Below are 19,449 nucleotides of genomic sequence, written 5' to 3' on the forward strand. Positions count from 1 at the left end.
CAGGTACGTCAGTGCACCACTGTGTATGGCATCTCTCTCTCTCTCTCTCTCTCTCTCTGTCCCATCTCTCTCTCAGCATCTCTCACACCCCTCCCCCTCTGTCCCCCCTCTCCCTCTCTGTCCCCCCTCCCCCTCTCTGTGCCCCCATCTCTCTGTCCCACCTCTCTCTCTGCCCCCCGTGTGTGCGTGTGTCCTCTATCTCTATTTATCTGTCCCCCCCCCCTCACTCTCTGTCACCTTTCTCTCTTACACACACCCCCCCATCTCTCTCTTACACACACCCCCCCATCTCTCTCTTACACACACCCCCCCATCTCTCTCTTACACACACCCCCCCATCTCTCTCCATACTTAAGTGGGCGCTCACCACTGTACACTTTAGGTTCTGTTGCATTGTATGCCCATAGCCAGGGCTCTTAGACTGATCAACTACCGGACACACAGTTTTAGTGATGCCACAGTCTGCTTGATTTCACCATTGTGATTGCATTACATTTGTCTTATAAAAAAAGTTTCTCTTTAATATTTTACTACACTCTGGTCTTTGCGCTGGGTTCTCCGCTTTCCTTTTGTGTTTACGCAAAGCTGGAGTTTTACCCCTCCTTGGCATGCAGCATCACTAGCATCAGTGAATTAAGTTTAGTTTTGCTCTACCCACTTACCTTATTCATTTAATAGTTTAATAGACTATACTTGATATGGTAATTTTGTGTTTGTTACATTTACTATGATTTTGGTCTACATGACTGTGTATATGAAGGGACGGTTCTGTTTTAGCGCTGTGACACCTTGGCGCATCTATTGACACATGGATTTGAGTTTTTCTGCCATTAAGGTGTATGAAGACCTTTGCTTACTTTCACCCACCCCTTCCGTCTCTCTTAACACCAAACCAAACAAGTGAAACTGTCAAATATTTACCAAACTCTGACTTCCTGTTCTCACCGGACACTGGAACCATAGCACAATAGTCAATCACGAGCCTGCTATCCTAGGGCGATGTTCAGGCTGTGTGCCTTTGCCCGAGAATAGCTGCTATTCCATAAGAGCATGCTTCAATTTTTGCATCTGAGGCAACATAGAGCTGTTAGGGACATTATATTAAAGCTTTGCATAGATTTTTTTTTCTTTTAGTCGAAAATGCTTTCTCATAGCAATTTCTTATCTTGTTTACATGCGGTACATCTGCAAGATGCCAAGAATGGAGTAGGATGCTTAAGTAAACTGCAGCACACTTATACAGGAGTTACATTATCATTGGCTGTCCAAAGGCAGAAGTAAAAAAAGAGATGCTGGGCTGCAAGAGGGCCCAGACAAGATTGCAGCAGTGGCAATTAAAGTAGTTGTAAAGGTAGAACATTTACATACATACATTCTCCACATTAAGGTACAAAATCCTTCTGTAGACAGCTGCCCCCCAGCCCCGTCTTATACTTACCTGAGCCCGACCTCCATCTAGCGCTGTACCCAAGATCAGCGTCTGTGCATGCTCGCTCTCCTCACTGGACACTGAGACGGCAACAGGAGCAACTGGCTCCTGCTGTGTCAATCACTGCCCGTTAAAAGAGAGCAGGGGAGGAATGGTGCGAGCCTAACCCTGTGTGCCTATGGACAGAGTGCAGCTCGAGATGGAGCCTGTTTGTCATTTAAAAAAAAAATTATAATATTTACAGTCACTTTAAGAATGCCTAGTGTTCCATGCAGAAGTAGTAAAAATTCAGAGGCAAGTCTGCTATAATGCGCAAGAATGCACAAGATATTTACACACTATGCCAGGAGCTCCGTCTGCCCCACAAGACTAAAAATCCACATTAAGGTGGCGATTATGAGCGTTCAAATTAGGAGGTTTGGACTAATTTAAAGAAACTATAGGACAGGGATGGTGAACTTTGGCGCCCCAGATCTTTTGGAACTACATTTCCCATGATGCTCATGCACTCTGCAGTGTAGTTGAGCATCATGGAAAATGTAGTTCCAAAACATCTGGGGTGCCAAGGTCTGCCATCACTGCTATAGGAAATAGGCATCATTGACAACTACTGGTGGCCGTGACGTCAATGGGCACTGCCTTAGCAAAAGGATTAAAATTTGCCCAGCTCACAGCAACAGTGGCTGTGTACTCACATAGTGACTGTTTCATCAGGAAGGAAGGTAATAAATATTATTGATAATTCAACCATTGAGCTGCTGTTGAAAGTGAGACAGGAATCAGTCCTAAATAGGGAAAACCTCACCAGCTCCAACACATCACTTTCACCAGGGAGCACAAAGGAAACTAAAGACGGCCATAGACTGTTCGAATCTTAGCCGGTTCAGCCAGGATCGACCAAGATTGTATCTATGTATGGGCAGGCTGACTGTACTGAAGTTGATCCATCGAACGACTTGATTACAACCAGCATGCTGGATTTTTAGCATGTGATTATTGTCAGTGGCTATAGCCACCAGCAATCATGGTGTTCTCCCAGTAGGGATGGCACCCTGAACCCCTCCCCACTGGGAGAACACAACAGATCAGTGGGAAGGATTCAAGCGATTTTCTTTCCTGCAGTCCATGATTGCCGGAAAGAAAATGGTATCTAGGGCCTGCTTAAGAATTTCTGTTCAAAATAAGCAAAACTGACTTCAGTCCTCCAAATACACAAGAAAAAGTTCATGGCTGTATATGAAAACCAGAGTACATTCCTAACCATTTATTACAACTTAAAAGGCAAAACTTTTCTTTTAGTTTTGGATAGGGTGGAATGGGATTAGAACCCCTGTCCATTTTAACTTTGTCTGTCTATTAGAGAGCCATTAAAACTAATACCAAAATTTTGGGCTGACCCCAGAAAAGTAATAGAGAGGAAATCTTCCATGTATCCTCTCATTTCACAAGCAGTTCATTCGTGGGTCTGGGTGTCGCGGGCATCAGGCTCAATTCAATCTTTCAGGGGATGTTCAGTTGGGTTCAGGGTAGTGTCACAGGTTCGATAGGGAGTTCCTTCTCATCGCCAAGTCAGGAGTCGGTGTGTTCTTTTGCCTCAGGGAACACTTTCCGGTTACTTGCTGGATACTTACTGTTGCCGTCCGGGAGCACACCTTTATCCGTGATGGTTCATTACCTTCCCTTCTTCACCTAAATTTTGTGTCTTTTTGCCCTCTTTTCAGGCATACTGACCAGCTAGGCCAAGGCACACCTCAGGCCTAGGTTCTTAGGGGTATCGCATTTCACGCTTGAAGACTCTGACTACAAATAAAATTGTGCAAGCTGGCAGATAGCGACTAGGGCAAGCATTTTAGACTCTGTCATCTTCTGACAATTGAGTTTATTTAATCCTAATTTATAATAGTTTGCCAAACTGGCAAAACATACTAAGGAGGGTATTGCACAAATTAACATTCATCTCCCCCAACAGAGCTATGCTGTAAAAAATGGTTGGAAAACTCTGGGAGGAGCAGACTGGAAGTGCTTTAAACAGTATAAAAAAGGCAAAGAAAGGATGTACCTCTTCCCAGGACAAACGCAGAGGCCACAGCATTTGTTGAGTTCTGTAAGGTTCTTATCTGCCTCTCGCATATCCTTGTTGATCTGGTCCAGTCCTTCCTCGACCCTCTTCAGTTGTTCTACATATTACAGAAAGGAGAGTTCCATTACATGAAAGGTTTATTTATAAAGTCTAGGAGCCCAGAGCAAATCACAGATCTTTTATTAATCTGATTTCAAATTATCTATTACAGTTACTACATGCTACACGTTACTAATCTCCTTTGTGATGCTCTAAATAAATTAATTAGATTAGCCCCCAGACTTCCCCAATACAGGTTTCTTTTACACTTTGCATCCAGAGCAATTTTTAAAGGTCTCCCCATGCGCAAATCTGCATTTTGTGCTAAAAAATTACCTAGAACTTCCAAATAGCCTGTCACCCAAAGCCATCAGATATGGGCCTTGTAACAGAAATTAAGTTTAAAAAAAATAAAGAATTAATAAAAATGCAAGAGGCAGAACCAGGACCCTTTGAAGAGATGCTACAGATTTCCCATGGAGCTGTAAAAGTGTGAGCAGGAAAAGCTACACTATATTGGCAAAAGTATTGGGACACCTGCCTTTACACGCACATGAACTTTAATGGTATCTAGGGCTGCAACTAACGATAATTTTCAGAATCGATTAGTTGGGCGATTAATTGGATAATAACCTGAAAAAAAGGTTTGGTGTATAATTTAGGCAATATGGAAAGTATAAAAAAAAAAAATGTATTATTAAATATCTATATGCATTGGTAAATATAAATAACCAACTATATGGTTAGGGAGCAAAAGCTCTAATCAACTCAAAGAATGCCATGCAGAAAAGATATACTTTATATACTATCACAGGTTGAATCTGGTAAATATCAGACTCAGATCAAAATTTTTATTTAACCACTTGCCGACCGCCGCATGACGATGTACGTCGACAGAATGGCACGGGCAGGCATATGGGCGTACCCCCCGGTGCCTGCGGCGGTCGGTATTCGTTCAGGAGCGATCCGGGATGAGGGGGCGGCCATTCATTCATGGCCACCCCCTCGCGATCGCTCCCGACGAATGAAAATGCTCCGTGACATCACTTCCTCTCCTGTAATGTAAACACAGGAGAGGAAGTGATGTAATCTCTCCTCCGTGTCGGTATTTTTCGTTCCGACACCGAGGAGAGCGGATCGGTGAGTTGCACCAACACGACACTTCACAGTAGAACATGCCAGGCACACTCACACCCCCCCGATCACCCTCCCAATTACCCCTGCCCCCCAGTCACAGTGACACCAATGTCATTTTTTTTTTTTTGCATCGGTGTCATTTGGCACTGTAATAACTGTTAGGGCAGTTAGGGTTAGCCCCCTTTAGTTCTAATGTACCCCCCTAACCCCCCAATAAAGGTTTAACCTCGTGATCATCCCCCGTTGCCAGTGTCACTAAGGCTGGGTTCACATTGCAGCGGTTTATGAGAACGAATGTGATTCGCACCGCACTGCAGTGCAAATCACATCCGATCTCTGTGCGATTCGAGTTCAGCCATACAGATAGTATGGCTGAATTCGCGCCGCACCCACCGCAAATTCGCACGGGACCCTTTTTTTGGTCCGCAGCAGAATCGGATCGCATGGGTGTTCACACCATGCGATCCGAGTTTGCAGATCGCACTGCGATATGCGAACTGATCTGGGGGTGTCATTAACATTTCACTGACACTCCCAGCAGTTCGCATAGGGCAGTGTAAACTGCCGCCGGGAGGCATGCGATGCGGGAACCCGCCGCGGATTTGTGGCGTTCCCGCATCGCTCCAGTGTGAACCCAGCCTAATAAGCGATCATTTTTCTGATCGCTGTATTAGTGTCACAGGTGACGCTAGTTAGGCAGGTAGGTATTTAGGTTCGCCGCAGCTTTTTATAGCGCCAGGGACCCCCATATACTACCGCATAAAGCCCCCTGATTGCCCCCTAGTTAACCCTTTCACCAGTGATCACCATATAACTGTTACAGGTGACGCTGGTTGGTAAGTTATTTTTTTATAGTTTCAGGGCACCCGCCATTTATTACCTAGTCTCACTAGTGTACCCCTAAATTTAGGGGTGTCTACTTTCCAAAATGGGGTCATTTGGGGGGGGGGTTTGTGCCATCTTGGCATTTTATGGCCTTCAAAACTGTAACGCCCTTAGAAAGCCTGAAGGCGGTGCTTGGTTTTCGGGGCCCCGTACGCGGCTAGGCTCCCAAAAAGTCCCACATATGTGGTATCCCCGTACTCAGGAGAAGCAGCAGAATTTATTTTGGGGTGTTATTTCACATATGCCCATGGCATGCGTGAGCAATATATCATTTAGTGACAACTTTGTGAAAAAAAAAAAAAAGTTCGTAATTTTCCCGCAACTTGTGGCAAAATATAAAATATTCCATGGACTCAACATGCCTCTCAGCAAATAGCTTGGGGTGTCTACTTTCTAAAATGGGGTCATTTGTGGGGGTTTTGTGCCATCTTGGCATTTTATGGCCTTCAAAACTGTAATAGGTAGTGAGGAGTGAAGTCAAATATTTACGCCCTTAGAAAACCTGAAGGCGGTTCTTGGCTTTCGGGGCCCCGTACGCGGCTAGGCTCCCAAAAAATCCCACACATGTGGTATCCCCGTACTCAGGAGAAGCAGCAGAATTTATTTTGGGGTGTCATTTCACATATGCCCATAGCATGTGTGAGCAATATATCATTTAGTGACAACTTTGTGTAAAAAAAAAAATAAAAAATTGTAATATTCCTGCAACTTGTGGCAAAAAATAAAATATTCAATGGGCTCAACATGCCACTTATCAATTTCCTTAGGGGGTCTACTTTCCAAAATGGGGTCATTTGGGGGGGTTTTGTACTGCCCTGCCATTTTAGCACCTCAAGAAATGAGATAGGCAGTCGTAAACTAAAAGCTGCGTAAATTCCAGAAAACGTACCTTAGTTTGTAGATGTGACAACTTTTGCGCAAACCAATAAATATACAGTTATTGACTTTTTTTTTTACCAAAGACATGTGGCTGAATACATTTTGGCCTAAATGTATGACTAAAATTGAGTTTATTGGATTTTTCTAATAACAAAAAGTAGAAAATATCATTTTTTTTTCAAAATTTGCGGTCTTTTTACGTTTATATCGCAAAAAATAAAAATCGCAGAGGCAATCAAATACCATCAAAAGAAAGCTCTATTTGTGGGAAAAAAAGGACGCAAATTTTGTTTGGGTACAACATTGCATGACTGCGCAATTACCAGTTAAAGCAGCGCAGTGCCAAATTGTAAAAAGACCTCTGGTCATTGACCAGCAAAATGGTCCGGTCTGAAAGTGGTTAAATAAAAAAATTAAAGACTGTTTTGCTGATTTTCAGACAGAACTGGATTATATGCTGGCCATACAAAAACAATGTCTGCCTTCAAAAATAATGTAATGTTATTTTAAGAACGTTTGTTGATTTGACCACACTAAAGATTAGAAAATCAAATGTTCATTTTGACCATAGTAATGGAAAAATTCGAAGAATAGAAAAAACTTCTTGGTCAAAAGGAAATTTTCAGACAGTGTATGTGGTTTTCATTCAGAAATGAAATGACATTTTAAAATAAATGTTAAAAGCAAGTCAAATTTTCAAATGACATTCTTTCGTTCAGCGAATGTACAAAGCTTTTCCGTACGAAAATTCTCGTCTGAAAAGAGATAAATGTATGCAGTGCTGTTTCTTGGCCTAGGCCGACAAAACCAACCCCCCTCCTCCCATAGCCCTTGCTAGTACTACAGGCAGCCTCTGTGGGCTTACTTGGCGCCCCCATAAGACAACCGAGAGAGAGGGAGCGAGCGAGGGACAGAGCGCGACAGAGAGGGACAGAGCGCGACAGAGCGCGACAGAGCGCGACAGAGCGCGACAGAGCGCGACAGAGCGCGACAGAGCGCGACAGAGCGCGACAGAGCGCGACAGAGCGCGACAGAGCGGGACAGAGCGCGACAGAGAGGGACAGAGAGGGACAGAGCGCGACAGAGAGGGACAGAGCGCGACAGAGAGGGACAGAGCGCGACAGAGAGGGACAGAGCGCGACAGAGAGCGACAGAGAGCGACAGAGCGCGACAGAGAGCGACAGAGCGCGACAGAGCGCGACAGAGCGCGACAGAGCGCGACAGAGCGCGACAGAGAGGGACAGAGCGCGACAGAGAGGGACAGAGCGCGACAGAGAGGGACAGAGCGCGACAGAGAGGGACAGAGCGCGACAGAGAGGGACAGAGCGCGACAGAGAGGGACAGAGCGCGACAGAGAGGGACAGAGCGCGACAGAGAGGGACAGAGCGCGACAGAGAGGGACAGAGCGCGACAGAGAGGGACAGAGCGCGACAGAGAGGGACAGAGCGCGACAGAGAGGGACAGAGCGCGACAGAGAGGGACAGAGCGCGACAGAGCGCGACAGAGAGGGACAGAGCGCGACAGAGAGGGACAGAGCGCGACAGAGAGGGACAGAGCGCGACAGAGAGGGACAGAGCGCGACAGAGCGCGACAGAGCGCGACAGAGAGGGACAGAGCGCGACAGAGAGGGACAGAGCGCGACAGAGCGCGACAGAGCGCGACAGAGAGGGACAGAGCGCGACAGAGAGGGACAGAGCGCGACAGAGAGGGACAGAGCGCGACAGAGAGGGACAGAGCGCGACAGAGAGGGACAGAGCGCGACAGAGAGGGACAGAGCGCGACAGAGAGGGACAGAGCGCGACAGAGGGGGACAGAGAGGGACAGAGAGGGACAGAGCGCGACAGAGAGGGACAGAGCGCGACAGAGAGGGACAGAGCGCGACAGAGCGCGACAGAGCGCGACAGAGCGCGACAGAGAGGGACAGAGAGGGACAGAGAGGGACAGAGAGGGACAGAGCGCGACAGAGAGGGACAGAGCGCGACAGAGAGGGACAGAGCGCGACAGAGAGGGACAGAGCGCGACAGAGCGCGACAGAGCGCGACAGAGAGGGACAGAGCGCGACAGAGAGGGACAGAGCGCGACAGAGAGGGACAGAGCGCGACAGAGAGGGACAGAGCGCGACAGAGAGGGACAGAGCGCGACAGAGAGGGACAGAGCGCGACAGAGAGGGACAGAGCGCGACAGAGAGGGACAGAGCGCGACAGAGAGGGACAGAGCGCGACAGAGCGCGACAGAGCGCGACAGAGCGCGACAGAGCGCGACAGAGAGGGACAGAGAGGGACAGAGAGGGACAGAGAGGGACAGAGCGCGACAGAGAGGGACAGAGCGCGACAGAGAGGGACAGAGCGCGACAGAGCGCGACAGAGCGCGACAGAGAGGGACAGAGCGCGACAGAGAGGGACAGAGCGCGACAGAGCGCGACAGAGCGCGACAGAGAGGGACAGAGCGCGACAGAGAGGGACAGAGCGCGACAGAGAGGGACAGAGCGCGACAGAGAGGGACAGAGCGCGACAGAGAGGGACAGAGCGCGACAGAGAGGGACAGAGCGCGACAGAGAGGGACAGAGCGCGACAGAGGGGGACAGAGAGGGACAGAGAGGGACAGAGCGCGACAGAGAGGGACAGAGCGCGACAGAGAGGGACAGAGCGCGACAGAGCGCGACAGAGCGCGACAGAGCGCGACAGAGAGGGACAGAGAGGGACAGAGAGGGACAGAGAGGGACAGAGAGGGACAGAGAGGGACAGAGAGGGACAGAGCGCGACAGAGAGGGACAGAGCGCGACAGAGAGGGACAGAGCGCGACAGAGAGGGACAGAGCGCGACAGAGCGCGACAGAGCGCGACAGAGAGGGACAGAGCGCGACAGAGAGGGACAGAGCGCGACAGAGAGGGACAGAGCGCGACAGAGAGGGACAGAGCGCGACAGAGAGGGACAGAGCGCGACAGAGAGGGACAGAGCGCGACAGAGAGGGACAGAGCGCGACAGAGAGGGACAGAGCGCGACAGAGAGGGACAGAGCGCGACAGAGAGGGACAGAGCGCGACAGAGAGGGACAGAGCGCGACAGAGAGGGACAGAGCGCGACAGAGAGGGACAGAGCGCGACAGAGAGGGACAGAGCGCGACAGAGGGGGACAGAGCGCGACAGAGGGGGGCAGAGCGCGACAGAGGGGGGCAGAGCGCGACAGAGGGGGGCAGAGCGCGACAGAGGGGGGCAGAGCGCGACAGAGGGGGGCAGAGCGACAGAGGGGGGCAGAGCGACAGAGGGGGGCAGAGCGACAGAGGGGGGCAGAGCGACAGAGGGGGGCAGAGCGACAGAGGGGGGCAGAGCGACAGAGGGGGGCAGAGCGACAGAGGGGGGCAGAGCGAGAGAGGGGGGCAGAGCGAGAGAGGGGGGCAGAGCGAGAGAGGGGGGCAGAGCGAGAGAGGGGGGCAGAGCGAGAGAGGGGGGCAGAGCGAGAGAGAGGGACAGAGCGAGAGAGAGGGACAGAGCGAGAGAGAGGGACAGAGCGAGAGAGGGGGGCAGAGCGAGAGAGGGGGGCAGAGCGAGAGAGGGGGGCAGAGCGAGAGAGGGGGGCAGAGCGAGAGAGGGGGGCAGAGCGAGAGAGGGGGGCAGAGCGAGAGAGGGGGGCAGAGCGAGAGAGAGGGACAGAGCGAGAGAGAGGGACAGAGCGAGAGAGAGGGACAGAGCGAGAGAGAGGGACAGAGCAAGAGAGAGCAAGAGAGAGAGCGAGAGAGAGCAAGAGAGAGAGCGAGAGAGAGAGAGAGAGCGAGAGAGAGCAAGAGAGAGAGCGAGAGAGAGGGACAGAGCGAGAGAGAGGGACAGAGATCTTTCTTCTGGTGGTATTTAAACACTGCTGGTATTTTTATTTTTTACGCTACAAATTAAAAAAAAAAAAAAAAAAAAAAAAAAAAAAAACAGGCATTTCTTAGTTTACATCATAAAATTTAGCAAATAGGCAATTTCTCTCTCATTTTGACCAAAAATTATGCCGCTACATTTCCTTGGTAAAAATAACCCAAATCAGTATTTGTACTGTTTGTGGGGTGATCTGCAACAGCTCTCTGTGTAAAATCAGCCTCACATAGAGAGCCGTCATTGATCTGCAGATTCTCTCTTCCTCCCCCCCCCCCACCCGCACTGAGCTCGACGGGCAGAACTGTAACAGGGATACTCATCTGTTTATATTGTAACGGCTGTGATTGGACGTGATCGATAGGGCCAATCACAGTGCCCATATCCTGAGGTCTACTCGGCTGGGTTCTAATCACAGGATCGAGCCGCAGAGCGCTTCGTGGCATTGCTGCGAGCACTCGTTCTGAGGGACATTCCTGAATGTCCAGTCAAAAGGAGGAAAGGACCACCCAGCCGTTTATGTGCAGTGTCCGGGTGGGAGGTGGTTAAATGAACTGTAGTGTGTTTCTGAAAAAGTAGCAGCCGCATGTTTTTTTTTTGTATCACCTGTCATAAAGGGGTTAAAAAAATATAAATGCCATAAAATTAGCCCTTTATATTAACACAAAGGGCAGATAATCACTACTATAAGGGGTTTATGAATACTGTGAAATAGTGAAAGTAACAATCTATATTACTAATAATAATAATAAATACACCCAGAAGTAAGCTATATGGGTATTCTAATGATGAGTGAGATATGAAGCTATATGAACAGTGGAAGGAAGATCTCAATCTTTTATATTAAAGTGGTTGTATAGTCATTTTTACCTACAGGAAAGGTTATAAGGCTTACCTGTAGGTAAAAAAAAAAATATCTCCTCCCCTCGCAATGCGCCGCTGACTGCAGCGGTGCATGCGCACAGGGGATTCTCAGCTGAAAGTCTGGCAGACGCTGGACCCTGCCGTAAAAAAATCTCCCACGCGCACGAGTGACGATATTGCGGCTCCGGCCACTCACAGCGCCGGAGCCACGATACCATCATCATGGATATCATCATCAGATCATTTTAAATAGAATGCACAATACTGGTAAAAGTTTACTTTATAATTGTAATGCCTTCTATTACCTCCAGTCTATCACCTCCACCTTCCACCTGTAATGGTTTTGCACAGAGCAGCCCTGATTCTCCTCTTCTGGGGTCCCCCACTGACGCTTCTGGTTCCTACTGCCTTCAGAGAGCCCCAATAGCAATCTGCAAAGTATAGTATATCGTGCCCCTATAGCAAGGTAAAAAAAACTTCTGATTTTAGAACCACTCAATTCCTGCCCAGGACTTTATGTCCCATGAGGCATTGCTCATCACACATTCACATTTTCTTCACCACTGACTGGTGTACTGAGCTGTATGTGTGCTGCACTTGTATTTCCTGATATGTAAACAAATAATGCATTCTGTATGTAGGCCAACTAATCAGACGGCCAATTAATCGATTATGAAAATAGTTGACAAATATTTCCATAAATCGAATAATTGTTTTGGCCCTAATGGCATCCCAGTCTTACTCCAGTGTGTTTCAACATTGAGTTAACCCAACCTTTGCAGCTATAACAGCTTCAACTACTCTGGGAAGGCTGTCTACAACAGGCGTTTAGGAACCATCTATGGGAACATTTGACCATCCTTCCAAAAGCGCATTTGTGAGGTCAGGCACTGATGTGGACGAGAAGGCCTGGCTCGCAGTCTCCACTCTAATTCATTATAAAGATTTTCTACTTGTTTGAGGTCAGGACTCAGGCCAGTCAAGTTCCTCCACCCCAAACTCGCTCATCCATGTCTTTATGGACCTTGCTTTGTGCACTGGTGCGCAGTCATGTTGGAAAAAGGGGAGGGGGGGCGAGCCCCAAACTGTTCCAAAAAAGTTGGAAGCATAAAATTGTCCAAAACGTCTTGGTATTCTGACGTCTTAAGAGTTCCTTTCACTGGAACTAGGGGGCCAAGCCCAACCTTGGAAAAACAACCCCACACCGTAATCCACCCTCCACCAAATGATTTGGACCAGCGCACAAAATGGAAGGAAATATATTTGTCTGCAATGCATTTTGTACTGTATTGGGGTCCTTCCAGGCCTCACCTCCTTGCTCATCCAACATTGTTATCGTCTTTACCCCGGCATCTTGACTCTAGAATAAAAAGATTTTGGCATTAATGGGAAAGAAAACGAATGCAAGCAGCTAGTTTTATTTCCTGACAGCCAACTTCAGCATCAACCTAACTGAACATGCCAACTACATTTTTGTGCCATTAAAGTGGACCTGAACTCAAAAAGTGAAGTGAGCTATGTTATAGGAAACGTCTAGAAATGTTAACTGCCCATAAGCAGCACCCCTAAAAATATACCCTTTATCCACAATGCCTCCTAAAAAATAGCAGTACACTGCCAGATGTGAATTTACCCAGGTACTTCTGTATTTACAGGCACCTAGCTGTATATCTGCAGTGTGTTTGTCTGCTAGCCTCACCCGATTTGGAGTAATATTTGGCGATATACGTATCATGACACTCATTACTAGATTGTAAGCTCTTCTGAGCAGAGCCCTCTTAATCCTCTTGTATTTTATTGTATTGTAACTGTATTGTCTCCCTTTTATATTGTAAAGCACTGCGTAAATTGTTGGCGCTATATAAATCCTGTATAATAATAATAATAATCATAATTATTGTTCTCCAGGGCATGAGTTTTTATTGCTGCTCTTTTCTTACTAGAGCAGTTTTACCTGGACTTCTGTGCAATTGATATCGTCACCAGGACAGGAAATTTGGTGGATTTATCTCCCAAGGACTGTCCATTTCTGACCCTACTGAACTCTAGGTTGTGAATGTCAAAGATAAACTAACTCAGAAAGCTGTGCCTATGGTCTCCCTGCAGCTGATCTTTCCCAGTTACTGGCTCACCATGTCCTGTGCTGCATTGTGTCTCAGTGTAGGGGGAGCCACTTGGTAGAGGCACACAGCTAAAGTGGAACTAAAATCAGAGAGGGGCACAGAAACAACTTTTCAGGCCAATAAAAAGGTAACAGACAATCTGCTGCATCTGCTTTAGGCAGGAATTTTACACAAGTAAAATAAAACAAAGTCTAGAATAGTCTTGTGAACAGACATTTTTAAATATTAAAAGAAACCTTTCTTAAAGATTAACTAAAGTCCAGTGTTTGTTACTGGCATCGGTTTAATATTGTCAATGTGTCTGTAAAGTGTTCATATTAAATGTAAATAACTTAAAGCGGAGGTCCACCCTAAAGTGAACCTTCCGCTCATTGGAACCCTCCCCCCCCCTCCGACAATTGGCACCTTTCAGGGGGGAGGGGGGTGCAGGTACCTGTACAGTACAGGTATCTGCACCCACTTCCGGCGTAGATTCTGCAGAAGGTACGCCCCTTTCCACAGAATCTACGCCCCTTTCCGAAGGTCCCCCGCTGCCTGCTGGGAAACACACGGATCCCAGAGACAGCGGGGACCATCCTTATTGCGCAGCGCGACTCACGCATGCGCAGTAGGGAACCGGGAAATGAAGCCGAAAGGCTCCACTTCCTGATTCCCATACCCAAGATGGCGGAGGCAGCACCCGAGAGACGATCAAGAGATCGGCTTCGGGTGCCGACATCGCGGGCGCGCTGGGCGGATAAGTGTCATTATTTTAAAAGTCTTTTTTTTTAAAAGACAGCAGCTACAAAATACTGCAGCTGCTGTCTTTTTTTTTTTTTTAAACGCGGACTCCCACTTTAATGTCATTATTGGCTGCTGTATAGAGAACGGTCCTGCACTAATAATGGAAGTACAGGAAGAGCACCACTGGTGAAGGTCACCGTCTTGCTTTAACAAACATATTGCTGCAATTACGGACTTCTCATTCTGCACATGCCAGGTGCCGAGTTTTCATGCTGATCCTCTGGCTTCCAGTTCTGCAAATCACAAACCCAGAACTCATACAAATAAGGAGGTCTGACAATTTTGGATCTCTGTACTTGCTCCAGGCCAGGCATCAAATCTAGTGGTTCCGACCCAACAGCCAGGTAACTGGCATTTTCAAAATGTCAGAATGGCAGTACTCATATTTTCTCTTTTGAAAGATTTACTTTAAAACACAATCTGATATCTTTTTACAAGTAATGACAAAATGTGACAACTGACAGTTTTCTATTCCTTCTGAGTTTTAGTATAGAGACTATGGTCTGGCTCAAACAGAGACTAACAAACTTATCTTACCTCCACTGCCAGATTCAGCATCCGCCGTGTGCTCTCCAGAGACTAGAAAATGGAAGGAAAAAAAAAACTGTGAAAACAGAACTAAGAAGTTAATTATGCAGTTTTACATAAATTTAAAAAAGCTGATCAATTTATGCACCCCTGTCAGTGTTAAATGGTTTGTCCAACTACTACTTTTTCTGGATAGCTTGGTCTGTTAAAGTAAAGTTGAAAATACCTGGCTAAAACAGCAGGCGAAAGAATAAAATTAAAAAAGCCTATAAAAGAAAATAAATGCAGCCACCACATCCAAGTGGTGAGCTGTAATTTTCATATTTTTTGTAATACTGGTTAATGAAACAGATTTTTAAATTACATTGATGGTTTTACTATGTCATGGACAAATGAAAGCGTTAAAACTTATCACAACTGCACTCTCACTTGTTGGTTTTTCATGCAGTGCAGCATTAGCGTGGGCTGCTTCAAATATGTTTTAAGCACCTATTTCACACATTACCATTCATCTCTATGGAGTATTAAAGGAGATCACAGGGGTGCCGTTCATTCTGCACTCCTGTGATGTCACAGAGCCGGCCCAAGCTTGGGTAAGATCGAGACAATGAAGTCGGGATCCACCCACATGCCTGGACTGGCACCCGGTTCAGTGAGCCACAGAGCCTGAGGCCTGCTCCTGCCCCCTCCACAGACCAGTGCTCCAATAAGAGCAGACAGCAGCCACTGACAGTCACCAGCTCTGTGCTCAGGGAGCTCTGAGAACCGACTGATCAGCGGTTTTAATCGCTTGGTTCTCAGCGTTCGAGCCAGTGGGGGACAGATGCAGCATCAGACAAATGCTGCAGCCACCCAAGTATGATTCTTAAAAAAAAAAAAACTCACATACAACACATACTTCTCTTTACTACTTCAATATTGACCACTTAAACCCCTTCCTGCCCAGGTTAATTTTCAGTTCTGTCACATTTTGAATGACTATTGTGTGCTCATGCAACACTGTAATATGACATTTTTATAATTTTTTTTGAGACATATAGAGCTTTCTTTTGGTAGTTTTTAATCACCTCTGGATTCAGTTTTTGCTAAACATACAAAAAATACCAAAAATTTTGAAGAAAAACGTTTTTGCTTTATTTCCGTTCTAAAATATTGCAAATAAGTAATTTTTCTTCTTCACTGGTGTGCGCTGATGAGCAGTGATGGGACTGCAAGCATAATGAGTTTAGTGTAAACAGTGTGCTGGCAGCCTTGATGGTTATTGGCGCTTCTTTCCTTACAGAGACATGTGATGAAAGGGCTGCCGACAACCAACAAGCCTGTTTACATGTAATTAGCTGTGATTGACCCTCTACCCCAATCTATGATCAGCTGTGTCCGGAAAGAAACAGGGGTCACAGAGCATGTCCGATATGCAGACCAAGGGGCAGGGTTCTGGGAGAAAGTCTATGAAAGCCCGTGCCAGCAGGGGCTGAGAAGAGGAGGATTGGGGCGGTTCTGTGCAAAACCATAATAGCATAATAAAAGGTTTGAAATTTTAAAGAAAAAAAGAAATAAAATATAAAAAACAAAACAAAAAAATCAGCCTTTAGAATCACTTTAAGACCGGGTGTTTGTGAATGGCCAAGGGGAGAAATAAAACTATAAAAGCGCTTATGGCCAAGACCCCTTTCACACTGGAGGCATTTTTCAGGCGCTACAGCACTAAAAATAGCACCTGTATAGTGCCTGAAAAAAAAAAAAAAAGCCTCAGCTGCAAACCCCATGTGAAAGCCAGAGTGCTTTCACACTGGGCCGCTGTGCTGGCCCAAAAAGTCCTGCCAGCAGCTTCTTTGCAGTGGTGTAGGAGTGGTGAGTACACTGCTCCTGCCCATTGAAAACAATGAGGCAGTGCTGCCATACTGCCGGCAAAGCACCGCTGCAGCAGCGTTTTGCGGGCGGATTTAACCCCTTTTCGGCCGCTAGCAGGGGGGTTAAAACTGCTCTGCTACCGTCCTAATAGCGCGGCTAAAACTACAGTAAAGCGGCGGTAAAAATATCGCCACTTTCCCGCTGACACCTGGGGTGGCTCAGTGTGAAAGGGGTCTCAAAGACCCTTAGCTCTCACACAAATGGCAAGTCTCAGAAGTACACCATGAGCTGTAAACTATAGTATTGATTTTATGGTACAGTAATAAGTGGCTGAATCATTTCACAGCTCAGGAGATCCAACATATATTTACACATTAATACATTTATCAGACACAAACTTTTCCAAAAACCTAGAGTCTCACTTTAAAACGTGCAGCTATATGAAATGCACTATGTATACATCTAAGTTATTTATCATATTGCTGACACTTGTGGTTCAACAGTTATATGGATTATATAGAATAATGACTGCATTGTGCTGCTGTATATTGGCGTTTGTGCACATATAGGTTTTCCTTTTCAGAACATATCTAGGTATCCCGATTTAGCTTTGGTTACAACTTTAAAAAAGGGACAGCCAACCTATTTTTGCTTTTAACGTGATTAAGAAACATGCTTATATCCTGGCCAAAGGGTAAAATAGGATTTTTTGTACTCGCTGTAAAATCCTTTTCTCTGTAATTCACCGACCGACACAGCTCCTCTCTATAACAAAATGGGTTGTCGGCCCTATCACTGGAGATTACTAGGCAAAGTTGTAATACAACACTTCAGAACTTTTAGTTCCACCCAGGGTGTGGTCCCTGGGCTACAACCTCACAGCCTGCTCAAGCAGACTCAGTACGTCAACAAGCAGTATAACGTAAAGCGAAAAAGGAGGGGCGGGTGCTGTGTCGGTCGGTGAATTACAGAGAAAAGGATTTTACAGTGAGTACAGAAGATCCTATTTTCTCTTATATTCACCGACCGACACAGCTCCTCTCTAACAAAATGGGACGTCCCCAAGCAGTGCCAAACAAGGGGTGGGAAAAACAGCATAAAAAAAAAAAAAAAAAAAAACTTCATCCACCATGGCAAGTGGGAACTAGTGAAACTAAACCCACAAAAAAACAGCAGTGTGTGGAAAAACACCACCACATAACCGGGTATCCTCAACAGGAGAGATTCCCAAGACCGCAACCAATTGCGGAAGTAATGCAACGGTGCATTAAACACAACAGTACTGCGTTTTTATCGAAAAACCAGGAAAAAATAAAGATGCATATTTAATTGCAACTACACGGCCGCCTGCCAAACTTTGCGGCCAAAACAGGCATCAGCCGATGCACTGACATCTACCTTGTAGAACTTGGTAAAACGTAAGGACAAGATGACCAGGTCGCCGCCTTACACACCTGAGCAACTGACGCTTGGTGTCGAAAGGCCCAAGACGTTCCGATTGCCCTCGTAGAGTGGGCCATGACCAGAAAGGGGGGAACCTGCCCCTTCAAGGCTGTAGGCTTGTACTACAATCTGTCTGATCCACCTGGAAATGGTGGCGGACGAGACCGCCATACCCTTCTTTGGACCAGCCACCGAAACAAACTGAGTCTGACTTCCGAAAGGAAGCCGTGGCAGCCAAATACACCTTCAAGGTCCTAACCACGTCGAGAGCATGAAGGGCCACCTCCTTGGGGTGCTTCAGCTTAGGACACAGCGATGGTAATACAATGTCCTCATTGATATTAAAAGCAGAGACCACCTTCGGTAGAAAAGATGGATGTGGACGCAACACCACCTTATCCCTGTGGATGACCAGATAGGGCGACTTGCAAGACAAGGCCGCCAATTCCGAAACCCTCCTGGCCGATGTAATGGCCACTAGAAAGACCACTTTCTGGGAAAGAGTCAACAGGGGAATCTCCCTGATATTCTCAAACGGTGAGTTTTGAAGGACCAACACCAGGTTCAAATCCCATGGGGGTAACGGTGGGCGCACCGGAGGGACTACATGTCGTACCCCCTGAACGAAGGTACCCACTAAGGAGTGCGATGCCAGGGGTCATTGAAAAAAGACAGCTAAGGCTGAGATTTGCCCCTTGATGGTGCGCAATGCCAATCTCTGGTCTACTCCTTGCTGGAGAAACAGCAGGATCCGGGCTATGGAAAAGGAACGTGGATGCCATCCTTTCTCCTCACACATGGAGATGTAGGCCTTCCAGGTACGATGGTATATTTTCCGAGAAGAAGCTTTCCGTGCCCTCAACATAGTTGGAATCACAGAGTCCGACAGACCCCGGTTCCTCAAAACCTAGCTCTCAATAGCCATGCCGTTAAAGCCAGCGATGGTAAAGCAGGATGAAAGATTGGACCTTGAGATAGGAGGTCCTCTCGCAACGGCAGTTGCCAGGGAGCGTCTGCCACCAGACGCACCAGGTCTGTGTACCAGGGCCGCTGAGGCCAATCTGGGGCAACCAGGATTACTGGAATCCCCTCGGCTTCCACTCTGCGAAGCAGACGTGGCAATAGTTTCAGGGGAGGAAATGCGTAGATCAGCTGGTACTGATCCCACGGAGCCACCAGCGCGTCTGCCCACGGATCTCTTGTCCTGGACACGAATCTTGGCACCTTCCGATTGAGACGGGAGGCCAATAGATCCACATCTGGTTGCCCCACTTCAGGCACAGCAGCCTGAATGTCTCCGGATGCAATGCCCATTCTCTTGGGTCCAGCATCTGTCGACTCAGATAGTCCGCCTGCCAGTTTTCCACTCCCGGGATGTAAATGGCCGACAGGGCCGGTACATGTCGCTCTGCCCACCGAAGTATGTGAGCGACCTCCCGAGCAGCGGCTGAGCTCCTTGTTCCCCCTTTGTGATTTATGTACGCCACAGCCGTGGCCTTGTCCGACTGTATCCTGATAGGACGCCCTTGAAGACTCATCGACCATGTGTGGAGGCA

The 19,449-nt window shown here is 47.3% G+C and overlaps 1 protein-coding gene across 3 annotated transcripts in view; it reads right to left on the minus strand.

The window, feature by feature from the left end:
* The window catches only part of SNAP23 (synaptosome associated protein 23), an 86,295-nt gene that overhangs the window by 24,746 nt on the left and 42,100 nt on the right, over positions 1-19,449 (minus strand). For all 3 annotated transcript variants that reach the window (XM_077464477.1, XM_077464478.1, XM_077464479.1), the window contains exons 3-5: positions 14,609-14,650; positions 12,477-12,525; positions 3,489-3,606 (exon numbers count right to left, since the gene is read on the minus strand). In XM_077464477.1, coding sequence (XP_077320603.1) covers positions 3,489-3,606; positions 12,477-12,525; positions 14,609-14,650 — 209 coding nt within the window. The remainder of the gene's footprint in view (positions 1-3,488; positions 3,607-12,476; positions 12,526-14,608; positions 14,651-19,449) is intronic.

Source organism: Lithobates pipiens, unplaced genomic scaffold, assembly GCF_037356315.1.
Source record: "Lithobates pipiens isolate NorthernLeopardFrog02 unplaced genomic scaffold, aLitPip1_a1.2 Scaffold_30, whole genome shotgun sequence".
NCBI lineage: Eukaryota > Metazoa > Chordata > Amphibia > Anura > Ranidae > Lithobates > Lithobates pipiens.